At 44.1% G+C, this 22,034-nt stretch overlaps 2 protein-coding genes across 3 annotated transcripts; one reads left to right on the plus strand and one right to left on the minus strand.

Annotated features, from left to right (window-relative positions):
- Positions 1–2,735: 2,735 nt before the first annotated feature.
- Positions 2,736–10,200, minus strand: acyp1 (acylphosphatase 1, erythrocyte (common) type). Of its 2 annotated transcripts, XM_084394235.1 has the most exons (3): positions 10,034–10,200; positions 9,835–9,936; positions 2,736–3,142 (listed from the first exon to the last, which is right to left on the minus strand). In XM_084394235.1, the coding sequence occupies exons 2-3, from the start codon at positions 9,916–9,918 to the stop codon at positions 2,927–2,929; spliced, it is 300 nt and encodes a 99-aa protein (XP_084250361.1). In that variant the 5' UTR covers positions 9,919–9,936; positions 10,034–10,200; the 3' UTR covers positions 2,736–2,926. The 2 variants fall into 2 exon arrangements, with proteins under 2 accessions (XP_084250361.1, XP_084250362.1); XM_084394236.1 differs by having other exon boundaries at positions 9,835–10,164.
- Positions 9,910–19,841, plus strand: zc2hc1c (zinc finger, C2HC-type containing 1C). Its single transcript, XM_084394234.1, has 3 exons — positions 9,910–10,337; positions 16,407–17,706; positions 18,861–19,841. Exons 2-3 carry the CDS (start codon positions 16,477–16,479, stop codon positions 19,101–19,103), a joined length of 1,473 nt encoding a protein of 490 aa, XP_084250360.1. The 5' UTR covers positions 9,910–10,337; positions 16,407–16,476; the 3' UTR covers positions 19,104–19,841.
- Positions 19,842–22,034: the final 2,193 nt, after the last annotated feature.

The raw sequence follows: 22,034 nt of genomic DNA on the forward strand, positions 1-22,034 counted from the left end.
ATGTGTGTGTGGATGGCCTTGAGAAGCTGCTGCAGAAATGAACTGGCCTCTGCTCTGGAAGGAGACGAGGGTGGGGAACGCTCATTTCCTGGAATGTTTGGCTCTTTCACAATACATTCATTCATCTTGGAGACTTGGTTCTGGGAGAATACCAGACACGCAGGTCAACGTACATGTGAAACATGGCATACGAGCAAAGAATCATGGAGATGTGTGTTTTATGGATCGTGCCACGTCATGGCGCACCTTCAGCCAAAATCTGCATTTAATTTCAGAGAGAGAGAATTATTTATTTTTTAACTCAAAACCCATTCCTCATTACGTGCATACTATGTCTGCATATGTGGAATATGAATCATACTGTTTATGCAACTACTTGTTTTGTCAATGAAAAAAAATACATTTTAAGACATAATTTAGATTTGTGTGGAACGGTCACCATAACAAGTGTCGTGATCAAAGCATCTTATAATGACAGTCTGCTGTAAGCATCAGTTAATCTATTGAAAGTGATACACTGTATGCCATCATTTTCTATCAGGATGGTCTCTCTTAAACCCTTGTAAGCTATTCGGGTCCTTTTGACCCCTAAATGACATTTGCTGTCCCCCTTCCTCTACACAGCCTGAGACTTGACGTGGTGGTTGACATTTGCTAGCTCTACAAACAAGAAAAATACATTGGAATGACATCTGGTTGTTTGTTAGTGTGAAAAAAAAAAAAAAAACTTTATTAATGTTTTTACTCTACATTTGTGCCGTGTTTAGGGGATTTAAGATTTAAGGATTTTTCATAGACATCAATGGGAGTAAAAATACTTGCTTTTTGTTACATTATGTAAAACAAAATCAGTTACAGTGCAGAAAAAATGAAGGGGTGATACCACAACACATCCCTGATGGAGTAAACACACACAACACACACAAAATCACTCATGAGAAATGAAAAATGGGCTGCCATAAGTTGCTCTCTGTTACACAATTTGTCAAAAATAAATCTGCTATAATGCAGACTATGCTAACACACACAGAAATGATGGAGTGACACCACAACACTTCCACGATGGAGAACAAATGCAAACACACAACACACACACACAAAACACATATTTAACACTATGTTCAGGCTGACTGTAATAATGTGTCATAATTGTACAAAATTATACTTCAGTACAAAAAAATGCTAAACTTTGAAAAATAGTTATAAATTATTTTATTGTTATACTTAAGTTTTAAAATGTCTAAACATAAACCTAAATTTTAATAAATAAATAAAACCCTTGTGTACAGATGGGAATGAGGAATGAGCCACTGGCTCTACTGGCTGTGGTTGAAATCTCATGTTATTTTAGTTTTAAAAATGTTTGTTCTCTAGTTGATGACAGAGATCTTCCATTAAACCATGATAAACACATTGTCCATGTGATCTCCATGAATGAAAATGAGAAATGTGGATCTTTTTTAAAGTGAATTTTACATAAGTTATTTTTATAAATTACCTTTTTTTAATTATTTTTTATATATACATTTAAAAAATATCTTAAATTCCCCCAACACTGCACAAATGTAGAGAAAAAAAGTAATAAAGTGATTAATATTACATTTGTTTAAAAAAAATTCCATATATTCCAATACTGTCTGAATGATTTATTGTTCTGAAGACCCCAACATCCAGAGTCTACATCCCAAACTAATAATTTATAGCATTATAATGTTAGACTATTATTGCAGGCCTTTTATTACTTTGCAAAATGATGTTTAATAAAAACGTATTACATCCTGACATATAAAATGACCCAGATCTTTTTTTTTTTTATTAAATTTATTTTTTGTGGCCCAGTGAAAATATTGGCAAGGTAAGTAAAAAATATTATTTGATTTGTACTTATTTTTGTCAGTTTGCAATCTATACATTTATATCAAAACTTTCCTCTAATAACATAAAAAAATAGTTTTTTGAGACCGGAGTTTTACTGACCACAGACCTAAAATATTATAGACATTAATATCACAATGTTTTCTTTGCCTTGGCTTTGAAATATGTGAAGAAAAAGCACATTAGTTTTGTTTGTTTGTTGCAGGACAAACACTTACAATCTCCTACCTTTTAAAAAAAACATATTCATCTTTTCTTGATATTATTGTAATACATGGTATTTTAAAAGTCCCCCTGTGGTGAAAATCAAACTTTTAATGTTTATATGTCTATGTGGTGTTTTTAATATGCTTTAAGACAAAGCATGTGTAAGTTCATAAGTCGACACCATTGCTGAGTATTTCCTCCTTAAAACTGCAGTGAACCAAAGACAGTCTCAAAAACACGCTTTGAAATCGCTGGTGTTTCTGACGTCACAAACTACCTTGTAACCAATCAGATCAACGTGTGATCGTCAACCAGTGGATCTCTGAGCTGAGTGAGTGAGTGGAGGCGGGGCTCATTTGCATATTCATAGAACCGCGTATACTAAATAAGGCAAGGGTGTCGAGTTACAGTCAAGCTATTTGAAATGTAAGGAAAACGTTTAAATGTGTCATTTTGGTGATTAAAGATGAGTTTGAAGGGATAAAACTATTGACTACAGGACATTTAAATTGCAGATTTCACATAACTTTGGATAAATCTCATGTTTACACAGCTGGGAAGATCTAGGAATATGGTTTAACACAAGCACTGAAGTAAAAACCAAGGTGAAATTAAAGGTGTGGATGATACAAGCCAAGCCATTACACACACACTGGAGGAACAGGGGTGGAGAGTATTATATTAGCTGTGAGTGTTACAGAAATCTGGGAGAAGCTGGTATATAATGTCAATAAAGGTGTTTTCCCTCATATTTATACCAGTAACAGGCAACAGGTCACAAAAAAAAAAAAAACACTAAAATAAATAGTATATGTAAATAAATACTACTTGAGTTGTTCTGTCATTAACGAACAACTTTGAAGTCCTTAAAATCCAGTTTATCAATGGCGCGCTCGTTCGTGAACTCTGCTTTGGCGATGCGTGACTGCGGGCTGCCGGTGGTGCGGAGCCAGCGCTGCATCTGCTGGACTTTACCAGCCGGACCCTGGATCTGCCCCTGGACCGTCCCGGCGCTGGTGTTCTGCACCCAGCCCACCAGACCCAGCTTCTTCCCTTCTGACTGCAGACACACACACACACACACACACACACACACAGGATGAGCACCGCACTTCATACACATTTAAGAACATAATCATTTAAAGCCCCCCCTGTGGTGAAAATCAAGCTTTTAATGTTGTTTATGTGTCTATGTGGTGTTTTTAATTAGCCTGGTCCTACCAGACATTTCATTTGTACAGAGAGTCTGGCCACTCTCCATTGACAAGCGTTAACTTCCTTGAAGGCGGGTACTCTGATGAAGTTTAAAACTATTGGATCTGCCCTAACCAATCGCTAACGTTTGGTCGTGACGTAACCCTACAACTCAAACTAGCGCACGACCTCAACGTCATCGTTCTCAGCCACTCCCTCTGTTCGCTGATTGGACCGGTAAATATTTGGCCAGAGAAAACCCACGAATATACCGCAAACCCAGACGGAGTACTGAAGGAAAATTACAATTGAGCGGAAGTGTGATCGTCAACGAGTGGATCTCCAACGCTATCTCACGACCAATTCGTACGAGTGATTAAAAGGCGGCTAATTCGTGCAAATCGTACCATTTGTCTAAACCCACATGATGGGTAGGTTTAGGGGCGGGGTCAGGGGTCCACCTCGTAAAATTCTTACGAATTGCTGTGAGATCGGGTTGGGATCTCTGAGCTGCTGTGAGCGAGTACAATTATTGACCACAGGGGGGCCTTTAAGACCATGAAAATGGAGTTAAAAAAAAAGAAAGGTCTTAATTTAAACATATTGAAACAAATAAAAATGACAATAAAAGGACAGAAATTAATTATAACAATGTTTCAATCCTCAAAACTAAATTTCCAATATTTTTGTAACAAAACAAAATAAACCCATGTGTAAACCTCGCCTTTAGTTAGCCATTTACTTCTGTAATCTGACATTTTTCTGAAGGTAAAGGCCAATCAATGAGAAAAACTGCTGAAATGGAATTTGATTTTACCCCTATGGGATACCCATCTGAAATGGGATTGTATTGTGAAAACTAACCATAAATAAATAAATCATTACTTGCAATATGATAAATGTTAATTGAGATAAAATAAAACACACACACACACACACACATACATACATACATATATATATAGTATATACAGTGATTTCAGTTGCCTCATGTCTCATTTTAATTTGGTTTAACCTAAAATTGAATTGTTTTAATTTTAAAACAACTAAAATGACAAAAACACAAACAGGAGGGTATTGGTGGCTAAATTAAAGTAGTTTTTTAGAGGCTGAGCCACATTGTGAAGAGTATGAAGATAAAGATTATTCTTTTAAAATACATAAAGTCTTTTGATTTCATGTTGACTTATACATTATGAAAGTAGATTTTAGCCAAATGTTCAGCTGTGTTCGCGCGACAATATTATTTATTTAAAAAAATAATAGTAATAATCTGGTCAGGATGGGTTGTGGTTCCCTTTTGAACGGTCAGTCAAATTGCGTCTGCTAGACTCTATGGGGAAAACTCCTTTTTCTCTGAATACTGAAGCCTTTTTTTAAATAACGCAGTGCTACTGCACAGCCATAACAGTGCAGAGACTAATCACACGCTATTGGCTAGTCAGTGGGAACTACACAAACCTATGACAGAGCGGCGTAACTGCGCGAACCAATCGTTGCACCTCCCGCCGATCTGAGCGCAGAGCCCGCCAGAAGGGGCAGGACATCTGCCTATAAAAGACGCTCATTTCGCCATATGATTCAGGTTAATCAACTTCTGCGACGATCTTCGGACCAGCCCAGACCCCGCGTGCCACACTTTCTCCACAGACAAAGATGTTGCCTGTGCTGTTCACCAATTCAGACCAGCATGCCTCCTGTGACGCGAGCGGCCTCGTCTCGTTCAGGGGGATCCGAGGACGCGGAGGACTGGACGGGCTCTGTGGATGAGCGCAGCGACTCCTGAGCTGTACTGGACGCCGACCTTATCCGCGTCCTATCAAGAGCTGTCGAGGAGCTCGGTCTCGACTGGGCTCCTGCCGAGGAGACAACAGGCCCCTAGCCATAGATCCGCACCTTTCTTCCCAGAGGTTCACAAAGAACTGACGAAGTCATGGTGCGCCCCCTACTCAGTATCCACTTCTGCCACACTCTCGAACATTGACGGTGCTGAGAAAAAGGGTTACGAGAAGCTGCCCCCCCTAGAGGAAGCCGTGGCTGCGCACCTTCACCCACCCACTGCTATTGGATGGAAATCCATGGTGGCTCACCCATCCAAACCCTGCAGAACGACAGCGCCTACACATCCTCTGGCCAGGCAGGCTCTGCTTTCCACTCCATGGTGGTCCAAGTGTTCCAGGCAAAGCTCCTCTGATCCATGGATGAGTCTGGACCAGACCCAGATGCTTTTCGTGACCTCCGCAGCGCCACAGATCTGGCCCTGAGCACTACGAAAGCCACCGCCCAGGCCATCGGAAGGGCTATGGCCAGCTTAGTGGTGCTGGAGGGATAGAACCGCCTTCCTCGACTCACTTATTTCTTCCCCTGGTCTCTTCTGCCCCGCGGTGGATGGTTTCACTGAGTGCTTCACGACTGCACAGAAGGCACTCAGCAGCCACTCAGCCCCTGAGCAGCAGCAGCACCCTCATCAGGCGAAACCCCTCCCACCTAAGCGTCAGAGACCCCGGCCTAGAATCACGCTGGACCCTGAACATAAGAAGCAGTCCTGATCATAAAAAACAGGAAGAGGGGAGGGCTAAGTCTCGCCGCGGCCGGACCACCCTCCAAAAAGCCCAGTGTTCCTCCAAATGCCCTGTTCAGCTCTGGCCGGTGGAGCAGATGTTGCGATCGCAAGCAGTGGGCCCGTTCAAGTGCACGCCCCGTTGCAATCGACCGCTGTTATAGCAAACAAAAGCACATCGTCACCCGAATTTATCCAACCCATGTCACAATGGGTTCTGAATACAATAGAACGAGGTTACTCGCTCCAATTCGGTCACAATCCACCCTGCTTCTAACCTAACCCATAGTTGACACTTCGGCGAGGAGCAACGTGACTCGCGTCCTCCGCACAGAAGTAATGAGCTTATTGAAAAAAGGGGCAGTGGAGACAGTGCCTCCTCCCCACAGCGAGTCAGGCTTCTACAGTCGCTACTTCCTTGTTCCCTGGGGAACCTCCAAGCACTAACTGTTCATGTCTTGGGTCTGGACCAGGCGACTCTAAAGTCATCTTCAAACCAAGACATGGCTATGTGCCTAAAGTGCTATCAAATACATTCAAAGCACAAGTGATTTCGCTCTCTGTTCTTCCCACAACGGAAGACAAGCAACAATTACACAGGGGGTGCTTCTCAATATCCCTCCTCATCTCCTCGCTCCTCCGTCCTCCATCCTATGACCCGGAAACTGATCGAGCTCAGCCATCTTTAAGGACATCTCAATTCTCTAATTGCACTGTGAGGAGTCGAGGATCGAGGAGTGAGGAGTCATGAGCGAGGATGTATCCTATGCGGAAGTGCGTATAAATTCTCCTCCCCCTTCACATCGGTCACAATCATTTTAATTTATACTTTACCTTTGCAGTTTATATAAACCTATCTCTTGGTTTATTATTATTTATTATGAATTTCTTAAATAAACAAACTTCAACAACATAAGGGCAGATCCTTTGAGTGCTGCTGAAGACGCGAGGAAAGGAAGCGAGGAAAGGAAAGGAGGATGCACAAATAAGAATTGAAAAGCACCCCTACTCTGCCCGGTTCGGGCCCTGAGAACATATATAGAGCGCTCCGCCCAGTTCAGACAGTCGGAACAGCTCTTTGTAAGCTTCGGTGGCCGCACCAAAGGGCTTCTGGTCACGAAGCAAAGGTTATCCCGTTGGCTGATGGACACTCTCTCTTGCCTACGCTTCTATGGGCCTACAGTGCCCCATTGGCGTCAGAGCACATTCCACCAGAGGCATGGCCTCCTCCTGGGCATGGCCCAGTGGAGTATCTATTGGCGATATATGTGCAGCGCCGTCCACTTTTGCCAGATTTCTTAACTTGGAAAGTCCCTGCACTGCAGGCATCCTTTCCGTATAGTTGGAGCCGGCCGGCCTCTATACGAGCCTGGCCCACCATCTTTAAGGGTTCCAACCCTTTAAAATACCTCAAGGTGTTGCTGCCAAATTAGCCCTCTGCCTTGGGACCCTTTATCAAGCATACCAGACTGGGGGCATAGAACATGTCGTTCTGCTTAAACATAGCACGTGTGATTAGATTGGTTCCCCATAGCGTCTAGCAGACGCAATACGACTGACCGTTCGAAAGGGAACGACTCTGTTACTAACGTAACCTCGGTTCCCTGAGATAAGGGAACGACTATTGCGTAATCACACGACTCGGCGTTCATCGCTTCAGTTGATTAACCTGAATCATATGGCGAAATGAGCGTCTTTTATAGGCAGATGTCCTGCCCCTTCTGGCGGGATCTGCGCTCAGATCGGCGGGAGGTGCACCGATTGGTTCAAGCAGTTACGCCGCTCTGCCATAGGTTCGTGCAGTTCCCACTGACTAGCCAATAGCGTGCGATTAGTCTCTGCACTGTTATGGCTGTGCAGTAGCACTGCGTTATTTAAAAACAAGGCTTCAGTTTTCAGAGAAAAAGGAGTTTTCCCCATAGTGTCTATAGCAGATGCAATACTCGTTCCCTTATCTCAAGGAACCGAGGTTACGTTAGTAAACGAGTTGTTTCGTGTTGTAATAATTCTACACAATTCATAAACCACAGTTTTTGTAACCTTTTATATTTTTGCAGTTTTCCAAAATGTTGTTTCATAATTATTTTACTGTTAAAAAAAAAGCATAAAAATGAGCTGTTCAATGAGCTGTATCTCTTGTATGTCTAAAACTTTTCATAGTCAAGACCTTAAAGGTATTGCGTGGATTTTCTTTTTCCGGGTGGATCATCAAGACTATTGGTCCTCCTAGTTGTCAATCATTCTGGTGATATGTTTACGTAAGGCCGTCCTTACGTGCTCGTCCCTAGGTAGTTTTCGCTTTCTGCGCATGCGCACTTTCGGGTGTATGTGTGTGGTGAGCTACGGTTTCAGCCATTCATTGAAGCTCGCCCGTTCTCACCGGGTTTTTTCAAAATGTCTGAGGGTCGCAAGAGAAAAAGTGTCTACGAATTGTATGACAAGAAGAGAAAGGCCTCTGAAGAAAGAAACAAGACCAGAGTGTTTTGGGGAGAATATTTCACACGCTGGCGTGCGCTAAAAGCACAGGTTGGGCTTCCCACTGATGCCTCAGTCGCGAAGTTTCTACTCGACAGGTAAAGTTTGGCATGCTATTTGGAGAAATCCATTTAAAATCACTGCTAGTAAAAGTTAATGTAAGCTATGATTAGCGATGCTAGCCCTGGCACAAGTCACGCACCGCGCAGACACGGTAAACATCTCAATTTGTCTAAAGTAATTATGACCAAATGGTAAAAGGCATCACGCTGTGTTCATTTTTGATAATTCCAATGTGTTCACACAGTATTTATTACACAAATGCAACAAGCTACTTCTCCATTGCAGATCATGTCTTGAGTCCTCACTCAATTGATCAGTATAATAAGTAAATAAAACACGGAAGGGCATTTGACATTTTGTCTTGCATGAATGTTGTTGAGTTAAGAGTGTTTTTGGGAGAATATTTCACATGCTGGCGTGCGCTAAAAGCACAGGTTGGGCTTCCCACTGATGCCTCAGTCGCGAAGTTTCTACTCGACAGGTAAAGGAAAGTAGGCTTGTGTGAGCCATGCCAACAGCAACTTGTAAACAGAGCGTGCACGAGGAGAACTAGGCTCGTGCATGCTCTCTCGTGCACACGTTTAATAGGCGTTCCCTCTCGGGAGCAGGTAGAGTGTTGCGCATGTGTATTTTTTCAAAAAGTGGAGAGGGCGGACCACTTCTGTATCTCAGAAGAGATACAGTTCTTTTCAAAAATTCAGTAAAATCCTCCGCTATACCTTTAATGTTTTTGTCAATACAGAAATGTTCCAAAATTAAGAAATATTAAATTGCGTTCATCCATTTGACAGACACTTTCATCCACAGCAACTTACTTTACATTTCAAGTATGCATCTGTATCTGTTTGTGCAATCTGCTGATAGAAGCATGCTGTTTGATACACAGAAACACCTCTAATACAGTCAAAACTAAAATTATTCAGATATATATTTTTTAACTAGTGGGTGCAGGACACTAGTTCATTTATGTAAGTGAGGATAGCAAAATAAAGTAAACGGTGACATATTATACCCAAAAATTCTTCATACAGTGACTACCAGTAAAATTTATAAACATTTGGGACCAAAAATTATCCAGACACTTTGACCTGACCATGGTTTCTTAAGTGTTTTTTCTTTAATTGCTAATGCTCTTTTTACACACAGACTGAACAAAATGAAGCATTGCTTGGTGATTGGTTGAGCTAAACTGGTATTATAATAGTGTAGTTAAATTTAACAGCTGACAGATATTCAACATAATTCATCATCTGTTAGAGACAGTCTAACAGAAGAACGGACAAAACCAGTGAAATATCAACTGATACGATAACTTTGAGTTCTGGTCATATTTTATAACCATTTCCTAAAGTGAATAAACTGTGATAATGTGAGAAATGTTGAAGGTGTCTGAATAAATTTTGGTTTGACTGTATATTGATGTGAAAACTAGCCCCGGCACACACGACATTGACCATTACCTGTGTGTGTTTCCTAAAGAACACACCCTGCACTCTCCCATACACCTCATAATCCACAGACAGCAGCTCTTCTTCAGTGGACATGATGATGATGATGAGCACCTGAAACACTCACAACATCATTATAACAGCTCCGACATTATCTGACCAGTGCGACTCACAACTTTCTCAACTCTGTCAAACACACTGTATGACGTACCGGTTGATGGGCGATAATAAACGGCTTTCTAGTTTCTGAAATCCGCAGTGAAATCGACTTTATTATCGTTTCAACCTCAACACACAAGTTTCGCTTATGAAGTGGCGCATGCGCACCACCATCATCATCACAGCGCGTCCTTCATGCGGGTGACGTCACCACGGCATGACGTCTGACGCAACTGGCCAATAACAAATGCGAAGGGAGTTTGCGTTGTCTTGTTCCTAAGCAACTAGAGTAAACACAAGTGGAAACCCGAGGTGATCCTGCAGTTTACATTCACAGTCACAGACAAGACGAGTCGGTGAGTTTAAAGCTAAACGTGTACTTTTTTTTACATTAATATTACTAGTGCAAAGTGCCTGTGCAAAATCAGTTTTTGTGTGTGTTTTTGGTAATTGTTGGTTTGCTGTGTATGCTTGGTTTGCTCATTGTTACAATTACACAGCAAAAGTTCAGTGACATTTTTATTTGTGCATGGTAGAAAGTTACTGATACTGACATAATGACAAACTATAAATATGGAATATATTATACACCTGTCAAGTTTGAAATACATCGGACTAACGGTTCAAGAGATATGCGAATAACAGAAAGACAGACAGACAGACAGACGTTTTTGTAATTTATAGATAGATATTAAAAATAAAATGTGCTTTTGTAACTATTTTTGTCTGTGTATTGTCTTAATATTCATAATATCAAGGGCAGCAAACATAGTCATTCGGTATAACCAGCCTTGGTCATTCGGTAAAACCGATATATGTAAATATTTAAATAAAATAGTATTGTTTTTGGAACTAACGTTACAATACTACAAATATACAGCAGATTAGGCTTTTTTCTACATTTACCCTTTTCTCATTTCCTTGTGCAATGTTTTACTTGAATATGTAGGCCTAGGAGGGTTTAGAATAGTCCAATAAAATGCATACTTTATGAGATCAGTGATAATGTTATTTTATATTTCTTCCGTGGTACACACTATACTATCTCAACATCAATGTCAAATCAGGTTTTTTCATGAATAATTATCTGCAAATTAATCATTTTTAGATACATTCATGGTTAAACCAAATGACTTTTTTGGTGACAAATTTTGTCCATCTTGTAAAAAATGACACAAGCAGTCTTAATTGATTGTAAAAACCACATAATCTCATTGTTAACACTTAGTAAAAAAAAAAAAAAAAGGTTTCAAAATGAATTATATCTCCATTAATTTTTTTTATACATTTTTAAAAACCTTATTCGGCAATGACCCATTTGTTACAGTATTTATTAATCTTTGTTAATGTTAGTTAATAAAAATCCAGCTGTTCATTGTTTGTTCATGTTAGTTCACAGTGCATTAACTAATGTTAACAAATACAACCTTTGATTTTAATAATGTATTAGTAAATGTTGAAACTAATATTGACTAAGATTAATAAATGCTGTAGAAGTATTGTTCATTCTTAGTTAATGTTAAATAAGGTAGTTCTCTTACGAGAGGTTCTCTCGTATTGCGTAAATTGCTTACGCTACGGGTAAAGTCATCTTTTCTCGAGATATGAAGCCAAAAAATGATCCTTAATTTTTATAATCTTGTTAACGCAGTGCAGCAGCAGGCAGACCTAGAGCAGGCTATCTAGCGTGCTCATTGGCTGCCCTGCGGCAACTGCAGCAGCCTACCACTGAGCCTGGCGTGACGTCACGCCCAATGGGGGCGCTTGGCGCCCTCACGCGTCACAGCCCGTCAGAAGGGGCGTGGTTTAGCGTATATAAGGAAGGCTCGGCGGCTGGTTCGCTGATTTTCGTCGCCGTCGAAACAGGCGACCAGCAAGCAGAGGATAGAGTCTGAGGAAGCCAGTCGTCTTCGCCGCCTTCAGCCATCCGTGCCTGCTTCGCTATCCGGCGACAGTATCCTTTTATTGCTGTGCAATTTATTTATTGCGCCTCGCGACACACTATTCTAAAAGAGCGCGAAAATGCGTTTCAAAATGCCTCGCATTTCCTGCGGCTCTTGCAGAGCCCCGCTCAGCGACAGGGACCGCCATGTGATCTGCGCTCTCTGCCTGGGACGAGACCACGCAGCCCTCGCTCTCTCTTCGGGGGCTGCGAATTTTGCGAAGATGGCGCTCAAAGTCTGCCCTGCCGTCCAAGGCCTGCAGGACCACATCAGCTCTCGTCGGCCGCGCCTTCGCTGCCGCCGGCCAGGCTGCTTCCGCCCTGCACTCGATGGCTGTTCTCCAGATCCTTCAAGCCGATCTCCTCCGCGAAATGGTCGAGAAAGGCCCGGATCAGACTGTCCTGACGGACCTGCACAGCGCAACGGACCTCTCGCTTCGCGCTACAAAGTCCGCGGCACAAGCCATCGGGAGATCCATGGCCTCGCTCACATCACCGAAAGACATCTTTGGTTGACGCTCGCGGATATGAGCGAATCTGAGCGCTCCATGTTCCTCAACGCCCCGCTCTCCCCCACCGGTCTCTTCGGCCCAGCGGTAAGCGGGATTGTGGATCGTTTTTAGGAGGTACAGAGACTATGAATCTCTTCCTGCCCCGCCGCTCGAGCTCAGCTGCAGGCCGCTCTCAGAATCAGCCTCCTGCACGCAGCTCGTCACAGCGCTCTTCTCAGCCTCCGTCTTCGCAGCGACGACAGGGCGGCCGCCCTAGATTGCGCTCGACCAGCCGTCACAAACCGCCTCCCCCCCGGGGACCCCGGCCCAAGATAGCGCTGAAGCCTGAGCCCGCGAAGTCCTCCTAGCAACCGCAGCTCTCTGATACAGGTTCCCCATCCCGCGCAGCGCGGCGATCTGAACCCAGAGACCATTCGACCCCTAGCTATGCGTGCGAAAGCATGGGAAGCGATCCCGGGCGTGTCAGAATGGGTGCTGAATACTATAAAGCAGGGCTATTTGCTACAATTCGCTCGCCGTCCCCCGCGCTTTCGAGCACGGACCAAGACGAGAGTGAATACAGAAGTAGCGCACCTACTTCAGGCAGAAATAGCAAAGCTGCTGTGCAAGGGGGCTATAGAACAGGTGCATCCTTCTCTGAGCGAGACAGGCTTTTACAGCCGTTATTTCCTCGTACCCAAGAAGGATGTAGCTCTAAGACATATTTTAGATATGAGATATTTGAACAAAGCTCTCATGAGACGACCGTTCAAAATGATGACAACCAGACAAATCCTCGCGCAAATTCGCCCGAGGGACTGGTTTATCTCTCTTGATCTGAAGGATGCATATTTTCAGATCCAGATTATACCCCGTCACAGGCCATTCTTGAGATTCGCCTTCGACGGTCAGGTATATCAATACACCGTCCTTCCGTTCGGCCTGTCTTTAGCACCCCGTACATTCACGAAGTGCATGGACGCGGCCCTCGCTCCCCTGAGAAGACAGGGGATGCGGATATTGAACTATCTTATGTCTCACAGAACAGCGCTCCTCAGCCATCTGGAAAGCCTGGGTCTCTCGGCCAACTGGACCAAGAGCTCATTACTGCCCCGTCAGTCAATTTCTTTTCTGGGAATAGAACTGGATTCGGTGGCTATGACAGCCAGATTGTCAACGTAGCGCGCTCGCCGCATTCGACATCTCGCCGCGTCTTTCCAGACGGGCAGTCGGGTTCCGCTGAGAACATTTCAGAGAATGTTGGGCCATATGGTCTCAGCTGCAGCTGTGCTCCAGCTGGGCTTACTGCGCATGCGCCCGCTACAACGCTGGCTGAAAGCGCGAGTGCCTCACCGAGCCTGGACTGCCGGCGGCTCGCGAATCAGTGTGAATCAGGGCTGCTGGTACATTCTGCAGGGCGAATGGTACCACACGGGGGTGACAATGGGAGTTGTCTCGCACCGAAAAGTTGTCTCGACAGACGCCTCCAACCGAGGTTGGGGGGCTCTTTTCGAGGGCAGACCGGTCTATAGCCTCTGGTCAGACCAGGAGAATCGCCTTCACATAAACTGTCTAGAGATGCTGGTGGTCGAGAATGCGCTGAAGCACTTCCTCCCATACCTGCGGGATCACCATGTACTAGTCTGCACGGACAATACGTCAGTGGTGTCCTACGTGAACCATCAGGGCGGTGTCAGATCCAAAATTCTCTGCGCCCTGGCGGAACGCCTCCTCGTTTGGGCTCAGCACTCACTGCGCTCGCTGAGAGCCGCGCATGTGCCCGGTCACCTGAACGATGGTCCAGACAGACTGTCCAGAGACAATGTTCCCCCGGGGGAATTGTCTTTGCATCCCCAGACAGTCCAGTTACTGTGGCGCCTTTTCGGCAAAGCGAAAGTCTACCTCTTTGCGTCAAAAGACAACGCTCACTGCCCAAGGTTCTTTTCAAAGAACGAGGATGCGCTGGCCCAAATCTGGCCCAGCGACCCGCTGTACGCTTTCCCCCCAGTCTCACTGTTGCCACAGGTCATCGGGAGAATCAGGGAAATGCGCCACTCGGTGCTCCTCATAGCCCCGCACTGGGAGAATCAAACGTGGTTCCCGGAGTTAATGCGGCTGGCAGACACAGCCCCATGGCCGATCCCGGTAAGAAGAGACCTCCTCTCTCAAGCCCGCGGCTCGATCTGGCATCCTCATCCAGAGCGCTGGTCTCTGCATGCATGGATACTCAACGACTACCCGTTGACCTGCCAAAAGGGGTTGTGAACACGATCACACAGTCTAGAGCTCCCTCTACGAGACGGCTCTACGCGTCTAAATGGTCTGTGTTTAATAAGTGGTGCACCGTCAAAGATTTGGACCCACAAACGTGAGGGGTCTCGCGGGTGCTTTGCTTCCTTCAAGAGCTGCTGGACATGGGCAGGTCCCCCTCCACGCTCAAAGTGTATGTTGCGGCCATTTCAGCGTTCGCCGACTCGGCGCATGGCCGCGCATTAGGAAGGAACGAGTTCATCATCCGCTTCCTTAGAGGAGCCAGGAGGATGAATCCCCTGCGGCCCCCGTCGGTTCCTATTTGGGATCTTTCCCTGGTCCTGGAGGCCTTGAAAGCGCATCCCTTTGAACCTATAGAAACTGTGGATTTCAAATACCTCACGCTCAAAACCGTGTGGGTGACCTACACGCGTTATCAGTTAACGCCGCGTGCCTCGAGTTCGGACCTAATGACTCGAAAGTCATTCTCAAACCGAGGCACGGTTACGTCCCCAAAGTGATGGGCACTCCCTTCAGAGCGCAAGTCATTTCTCTCTCAGCCTTGCCGGCATCCGGCAGCGAGGTCAATAATAACCTCCTCTGCCCTGTCAGAGCACTGAGAAATTACATCACAGCTTTTCGTTTCGTTTGGTGGGCGCACCAAGGGTCTCGCCGCCTCGAAACACAGTCTGTCCAGATGGATAGTGGACGCTATTGCGGCTGCTTATGCGTCCAAAAACCTGCAGTGCCCCTTGGGCATCAGAGCTCACTCCACTAGAGGCATGGCCTCGTCGTGGGTTTGGTCCAGCGGGATTTCCATTCATGACATTTGTACGGCGGCGGGCTGGGCCTCCCCCTCTACATTTGTTAGGTTTTACAACCTGGAAGTTCCCGCCCTGCAGGCTAAACTTTTATCAGTCTAAGTCAAGCGTATGCCCTGCCCACAATCTCGTGCGCAGGCTACTGCTGTTCGATTTAGCTCTCCTGGTTGAGCTGCACTATAAAGGGTTGTGTCAGTTTCAGTACAGACCGGCTGAGCCGCTCTGCACTCCCTACTGTGTGCTTATGTACATGCGCTAGCCATTCTGTTGGCCGCCCGGCTCCCACTCATCGTGTTCCCCGGGCTTTCCCTGGGACTCATTCAGTGGATGCTGGGCGCGCACGGCGTTGACAAGGGTGTTCCCGTAGCGTAAGCAACTTACGCAATACGAGAGAACCTCTCGTAAGAGAACGTAATCGGTTACCTAATGTAACCTCTGTTCTCTCTAGAAGAGGGAACGAGTATTGCGTAACCCGCCGTGCTCGCGCCACAAGCTCATTCGCTTCATTGACGAAAACCAGCGAACCAGCCTCCGAGCCTTCCTTATATACGCTAAACCACGCCCCTTCTGACGGGCTGTGACGCGTGAGGGCGCCAAGCGCCCCCATTGGGCGTGACGTCACGCCAGGCTCAGTGGTAGGCTGCTGCAGTTGCCGCAGGGCAGCCAATGAGCACGCTAGATAGCCTGCTCTAGGTCTGCCTGCTGCTGCACTGCGTTGACAAGATTATAAAAATTAAGGATCATTTTTTGGCTTCATATCTCGAGAAAAGATGACTTTACCCGTAGCGTAAGCAACTTACGCAATACTCGTTCCCTCTTCTAGAGAGAACAGAGGTTACATTAGGTAACCGATTACGTTTACTAATGTTAACTAATGAACCTTATTGTAAGTGTCACCGAAATGTATGTGTTTTCTATCAGTCCACAGATTGACAACGCTGTTATTATACAATCAACCTTTGCTGTTGCTGCATGTGTGAGTTTCTCAAACATGCAAACGCTGCCACAACATCACCTCACACAACACTTCTGGGAAACAGAGACCGTATCATCAAAACTACCACTATTACACAGAGAGAGCATGAGCAGACAGCACCGACCCTCGGGAACTCATCACAGCTCCAGACTGGACGTTTTAGATAACCAAGAGAGAGAACTACCCTGGCAACATCCTGACAACATCCGGGGCAACAGGGAGCAGAACGAATACATTCCTTCACGGATAGAATTAGGCAAAATATTCCCTCTAAAACCAGTCCTGCACAAGAGAGCGTTCAGCTTGAGTAATGTCACCAAACCACATCATCAAGAGATACTGTACTCGTGTCTGCCTACACTGACTGATCAAGCTGCGGTCAGACAGCAACAGAGGACTGTGAGGAAACTAGATCCTATCAGTTCATCCCATCTAACAGGGAGAAAAAACCAGGATCAGGAACAGAAGCAAACACGCTTGCCGAGAGAAATCCAGATTCTCCAGCAGAAGATTTTCAGAGTAGAAGAGACTGTACGAAGAGTCCAACAAGAGAAGAATAGAGAGAGAAATCAATGTTATTTCGAGGACAACAGGTTCTATGGTAACGGATACGGCGAATGGGATGAGGAAAGGGACAGATATGGGAATGGAAGAGATGATATGGAAAGATGGGAGGAATGGGAGCGAGAGATGGCGGAGAGGAGAAGAGAAAAAGTGAAACGTGAGGGACGGGGACGACCTTTGGCGTTAGACATGGCAAAGGGTCGCAAGCCTGAGGAAAAGAGAGAGTGGGATGACTACGAACACACCGAAAAAGGGAACGGGCGTCGAGAGAGAGGAACGGGATGGGATGATCATGTCAGAGGAAGAACTGAAATGCATGACCTCTATTTGGACAGAGAAGATGAAGATGTGAGAAAGCCAAACACATGTGACTCTACGAGAAGGGACAGATCTCACCTAAAATATGAGAAGAGGGAAAATAAAGAGGGGTTTGATCGACTGAAGGAAAAGCGCCTGCAGCGTGTTGAACTCACTCCGGAGGAGAATCCCAATGCTCCTCACCGGCTGATTCCCTGTAACGTGTGCGGTCGATGCTTCGCTTCAGGCCGGCTGGAGACACACATGAGAGTGTGTGAGAAAAAGAGGCCTGAGCGCAAGATCTTCGACATGTCCCGGCACAGAGCCAAAGGAACCGAGCTCGAGAGGTTCATGAAAACCAACGGCAGGAGCAAAACGCCGGAAGTAAGGAGAACCATCATTACATTATAACAAACTCGTACTTCTATGATTAAAAGTTTACTATAAATCTGAAAGTCTTTTGGGGAGGGATCTACATACCAGCTTATCACAATCATCAAACTAGTTGAGGTCAAGAAAACAATAGAACAGAAAACTGATTTTCTTTGCAGAGATATATTATGGGGGAAAAAACAACAATAGTGAAATGCAGAATAATAAACCCAAAGCAAATTAACATACCATAAACCAATAGTACAAATGACTATAAAAAAAAATTAAAACCAAAAAATATATATATATACAGTACAGGTCAAAAGTTTGGAAACATTACGTTTTTTTATATTTTTGAAAGAAGTCTCTAATGCTTATCAAGGCTGCGTTTATTTGATCAAAAATACGAAAAAAAAAACAGTAATATTGTGAAATATTATTACAACTTAAAATAATAGTTTTCTATTTGAATATACTTTAAAAAATAATTTATTTCTGTGATGCAAAGCTGAATTGTCAGCATCATTACAGTCTATCACATGATCCTTTAGAAATCGCTCTAATATTCTGATTTATTATGAGTGTTGGATCATTCTGCTAATGAACGCTGATTGGTCAGTGAAGGACTGATTACGACCAGAGATACCGCTTGATGGCATCGTGTGTGTGTGTATTTTCGGCGTGGTCTTTTAAAACAACAAAACAAAAACTCTTCTAGCACGTGTATTTGCCTGTGTCAGCTGTGTTGTCGATGCCTCGAGAGAAAAGAAAGTGCTGAAAGCACCAGAGTGACTGAAGGATTGCCGTAAAGCAGTATCTCTGGTCGTACGATGTGTACATTTTAAAAGACTTTTTAAAGCAAATAAGTTACTCTAAAAAATCTAACACCCAGCGATGTGCAATTTCTTTGCATCTCCTTTCAAATACAACATTCAAATTACTAGACAAAAAATTATATCCTGAGAAAAGTGGATTTTGAGGTGAATAGCGCCATAGACCTCCATTCATTCTGCACTCCTGTCCTGTGAGCGCCCCCATATGGAATCAGAGCAGAACTGCAACCAGTTCAGAAGCCAGAAGTTTACTGAGAGTGGAACTTCTCCCCTTATTAGACATTCTCTGATAATATTAACTCTTTGCTGATGTCACACTGTCTTCACCCACAGCCTAAGAAGAGTACGTGGCGGCAGAAACACCAGGCCTTCATTCAAACCATGCGTCAGGGTCGAGATCCTGAGCCACAGCTGGTGTGCGATCTCAACCCAGAGTATGTGTCCTGTCCTCACTGTGGCCGGAGGTTCGCCCCGGGCCCGGCCCAGAGACACGTCCCCCTGTGCCAGAACATCAGGAGCAGACCAGCGCCTCCTAAAGCCCCGCAGGGCAGCGCCAGGAGGACCACGGCACGGTGACACACCAAACAGCAGATCACATTTACACTCGCATGACATCTATAGGGGGAAATATAGTGCTGTTGTTCTGGAAAACCTCATAGAATAATTATTCAATAATAATAAAAACATAATAAAAAACACGTGAACATGATTCATGCCATTGAAACCATATCAGCTGTACACATAAATGAAACCTTTTTATATGCTAGATAGTGTTTTATACTAATGTAGCAAAACTTCAAGCGCAAAGCAACAAAGAAATTCAGTCAGAAGCCTTTGATGTAGCCAGGTACTATATTAATGTATGTAAATTCAGTCATTATACTGAAAGTTACCGTATGTCATTGAAGGTAAACTGATTTATGTTCGTAAATAAAACATCAATCTCACTTTCAAATATCTAATGTTTACATTTTTATTTACAATTTTAAATAATATTTGGCTTTTAAACCAGTAGTTCTCTACTAGAGCTTTCTATAGTTTAATGTGTTTGTTTTAATTTCTGTCAGACACAAAAGAAGATAATTTAAAGAATGTTGGTAACAGTTTTTGGACCCCATTGACTTCCATAGTATTTATTTTTTTTTATAATATGCAATTGTTTGTTTACCAACATATCATTGTTTGGTCATATCATTGATTTTTATTAGTTTGTTTTTATTTTATTTTTGAATTTTTGTCCTTTGTAGAGATCATTTGTTTTTTGTGACTCCTGTTTTTAAATATACAGAAGGAATAAAAGATTGGTAACACTTTACATTTGTTCAGATTATTTAATGCAATATCATGAACCTACTGGTGTAATGATGGAACAGAGAGGAGAAGAAATCAGGAAAGGACTCTGAAATATGAGTGTTTTTGGTAAACAGACACTGAAGAGGTCATAACTGGACAACACCATTAAATCACATAATTAACTATTATCTTTCAAGTCATTAGTGCAGTTATTCAAGTCATGGTACCGTAAGAATAGGAGTTTCACTTTTATATATTTGATACACTTTTTTATATTTAGTTTCAAAAAAATGTCCCTACAAAGATGAAATCCTTTTCCTTCTAGAACCATTTTTTGGTCCGCGTGAGGAAAACAGTTTATAGGTGTGGTATAATGCCCTTTTCACAAGATGTAAAATAAGTCTCTGATGTCTCCAGAGTGTGTGTGTGAAGATTTAGCTCAAAATACCCCACAGATATTTTTATATAGCATGTTAAAGTTAAAACGCACCATTTTTGTGTGTGTTCCTTTAAATGCAAATGAGCTGCTGCTCCCGGGACAGAGGGCGGAGCTACAAGAGCTTGTGTGTGTGTGTGTGTGTGTGTGTGTGTGTGTGAGTGTGTGTGTGTATTAGCAGCTCCTTTTACCTCACACAGACATGCACTGACCATTTCAAAAACTTTTAGCCTTTTATGTTCTAACCGGAGTCAGACAATGATGGAGAGACTCAAGAAGAAGAGACAACATGTAGAAGCAACAGGACATTTCTGAATGGTTAGTTGATGAATTTATGTACTGATGTGTAAGTTATCTTCTAGTCATTGATTAGCATATTCTGTCATGATAATCTATAAATTGTGTTCAGGGGGCGGGGTTTATGTAAATTTTTGGGAGGAATGTCATGTAGTCTCTATCAGCCGTTTGTTGTAGTCCTCAAAAAACAATTTCTTTAAAAGCAAATATCTCCCTTTGCTTTGAACTTTGAGCGTTGTAACTTTGCAGATGTTGTTTATGCTCAAACAGCAACATTACACACTAACTAAAGCTAGAAAAGTGAAATCATAATCAACCACCACTTTAAATAACACTAAGTGATGTTTTTTAAAAATGTAAAAATGCAGAAAGTTTTGTGTGATGGGTAGGTTTAGGGGTCGGGTTAGTGTGTGTGTGTGTGTGTGTGTGTGTGTGTGTGTGATGGGTAGGTTAAGGGGGTCGGGTTAGTGTGTGTGTGTGTGTGTGTGATGGGTAGGTTTAGGGGTCGGGTTAGTGTGTGTGTGTGATGGGTAGGTTTAGGGGTCGGGTTAGTGTGTGTGTGTGTGTGTGATGGGTAGGTTTAGGGGTCGGGTTAGTGTGTGTGTGTGATGGGTAGGTTTAGGGGTCGGGTTAGTGTGTGTGTGTGTGTGTGTGTGTGTGTGTGTGTGTGTGTGTGTGTGTGTGTGTGTGTGTGTGTGATGGGTAGGTTTAGGGGTCGGGTTAGTGTGTGTGTGTGTGTGATAGGTTTAGGGGTCGGGTTAGTGTGTGTGTGTGTGTGTGTGATGGGTAGGTTTAGGGGTCAGGTTAGTGTGTGTGTGTGTGATGGGTAGGTTTAGGGGTCGGGTTAGTGTGTGTGTGATGGGTAGGTTTAGGGGTCGGGTTAGTGTGTGTGTGATGGGTAGGTTTAGGGGTCGGGTTAGTGTGTGTGTGTGTGTGATGGGTAGGTTTAGGGGTCGGGTTAGTGTGTGTGTGTATGTGTGTGATGGGTAGGTTTAGGGGTCGGGTTAGTGTGTGTGTGATGGGTAGGTTTAGGGGTTGGGATAGTGTGTGTGTGATGGGTAGGTCTAGGGGTCGGGTTAGTGTGTGTGTGATGGGTAGGTTTAGGGGTCGGGTTAGTGTGTGTGTGTGTGTATGTGTGTGTGTATGTGATGGGTAGGTTTAGGGGTCAGGTTAGTGTGCGTGTGTGTGTATGTGATGGGTAGCTTTAGGGGTCGGGTTAGTGTGTGTGTGTGTGTGTGTATGTGTGTGTGTGTGTATGTGGTGGGTAGGTTTAGGGGTCGGGTTAGTGTGTGTGTGATGGGTAGGTTTAGGGGTCGGGTTAGTGTGTGTGTGATGGGTAGGTTTAGGGGTCGGGTTAGTGTGTGTGTGTGTGTGTGTGATGAGTAGGTTTAGGGGTCGGGTTAGTGTGTGTGTGTGTGTGTATGTGTGTGTGTATGTGATGGGTAGGTTTAGGGGTCAGGTTAGTGTGTGTGTGTGTGTGT

The sequence above is a fragment of the Rutilus rutilus genome (assembly GCF_951802725.1).
Source record: "Rutilus rutilus genome assembly, chromosome: 21".
NCBI classification, from domain to species: Eukaryota; Metazoa; Chordata; class Actinopteri; order Cypriniformes; family Leuciscidae; genus Rutilus; species Rutilus rutilus.

What these genes read in the sequence shown, in the direction of transcription:
- acyp1 (XM_084394235.1), bottom strand. Translation starts at nt 9,918, where the DNA reads ATGTCCACTGAAGAAGAGCTGCTGTCTGTGGATTATGAGGTGTATGGG. An exon ending in TCTTTAGGAAACACACACAG is followed by an intron (nt 3,143 to 9,834) that starts GTAATGGTCAAT and finishes GTGTGTCTGCAG; the next exon opens with TCAGAAGGGAAGAAGCTGGG.
- zc2hc1c (XM_084394234.1), top strand. Translation starts at nt 16,477, where the DNA reads ATGCAAACGCTGCCACAACATCACCTCACACAACACTTCTGGGAAACA. An exon ending in GCAGGAGCAAAACGCCGGAA is followed by an intron (nt 17,707 to 18,860) that starts GTAAGGAGAACC and finishes CTTCACCCACAG; the next exon opens with CCTAAGAAGAGTACGTGGCG.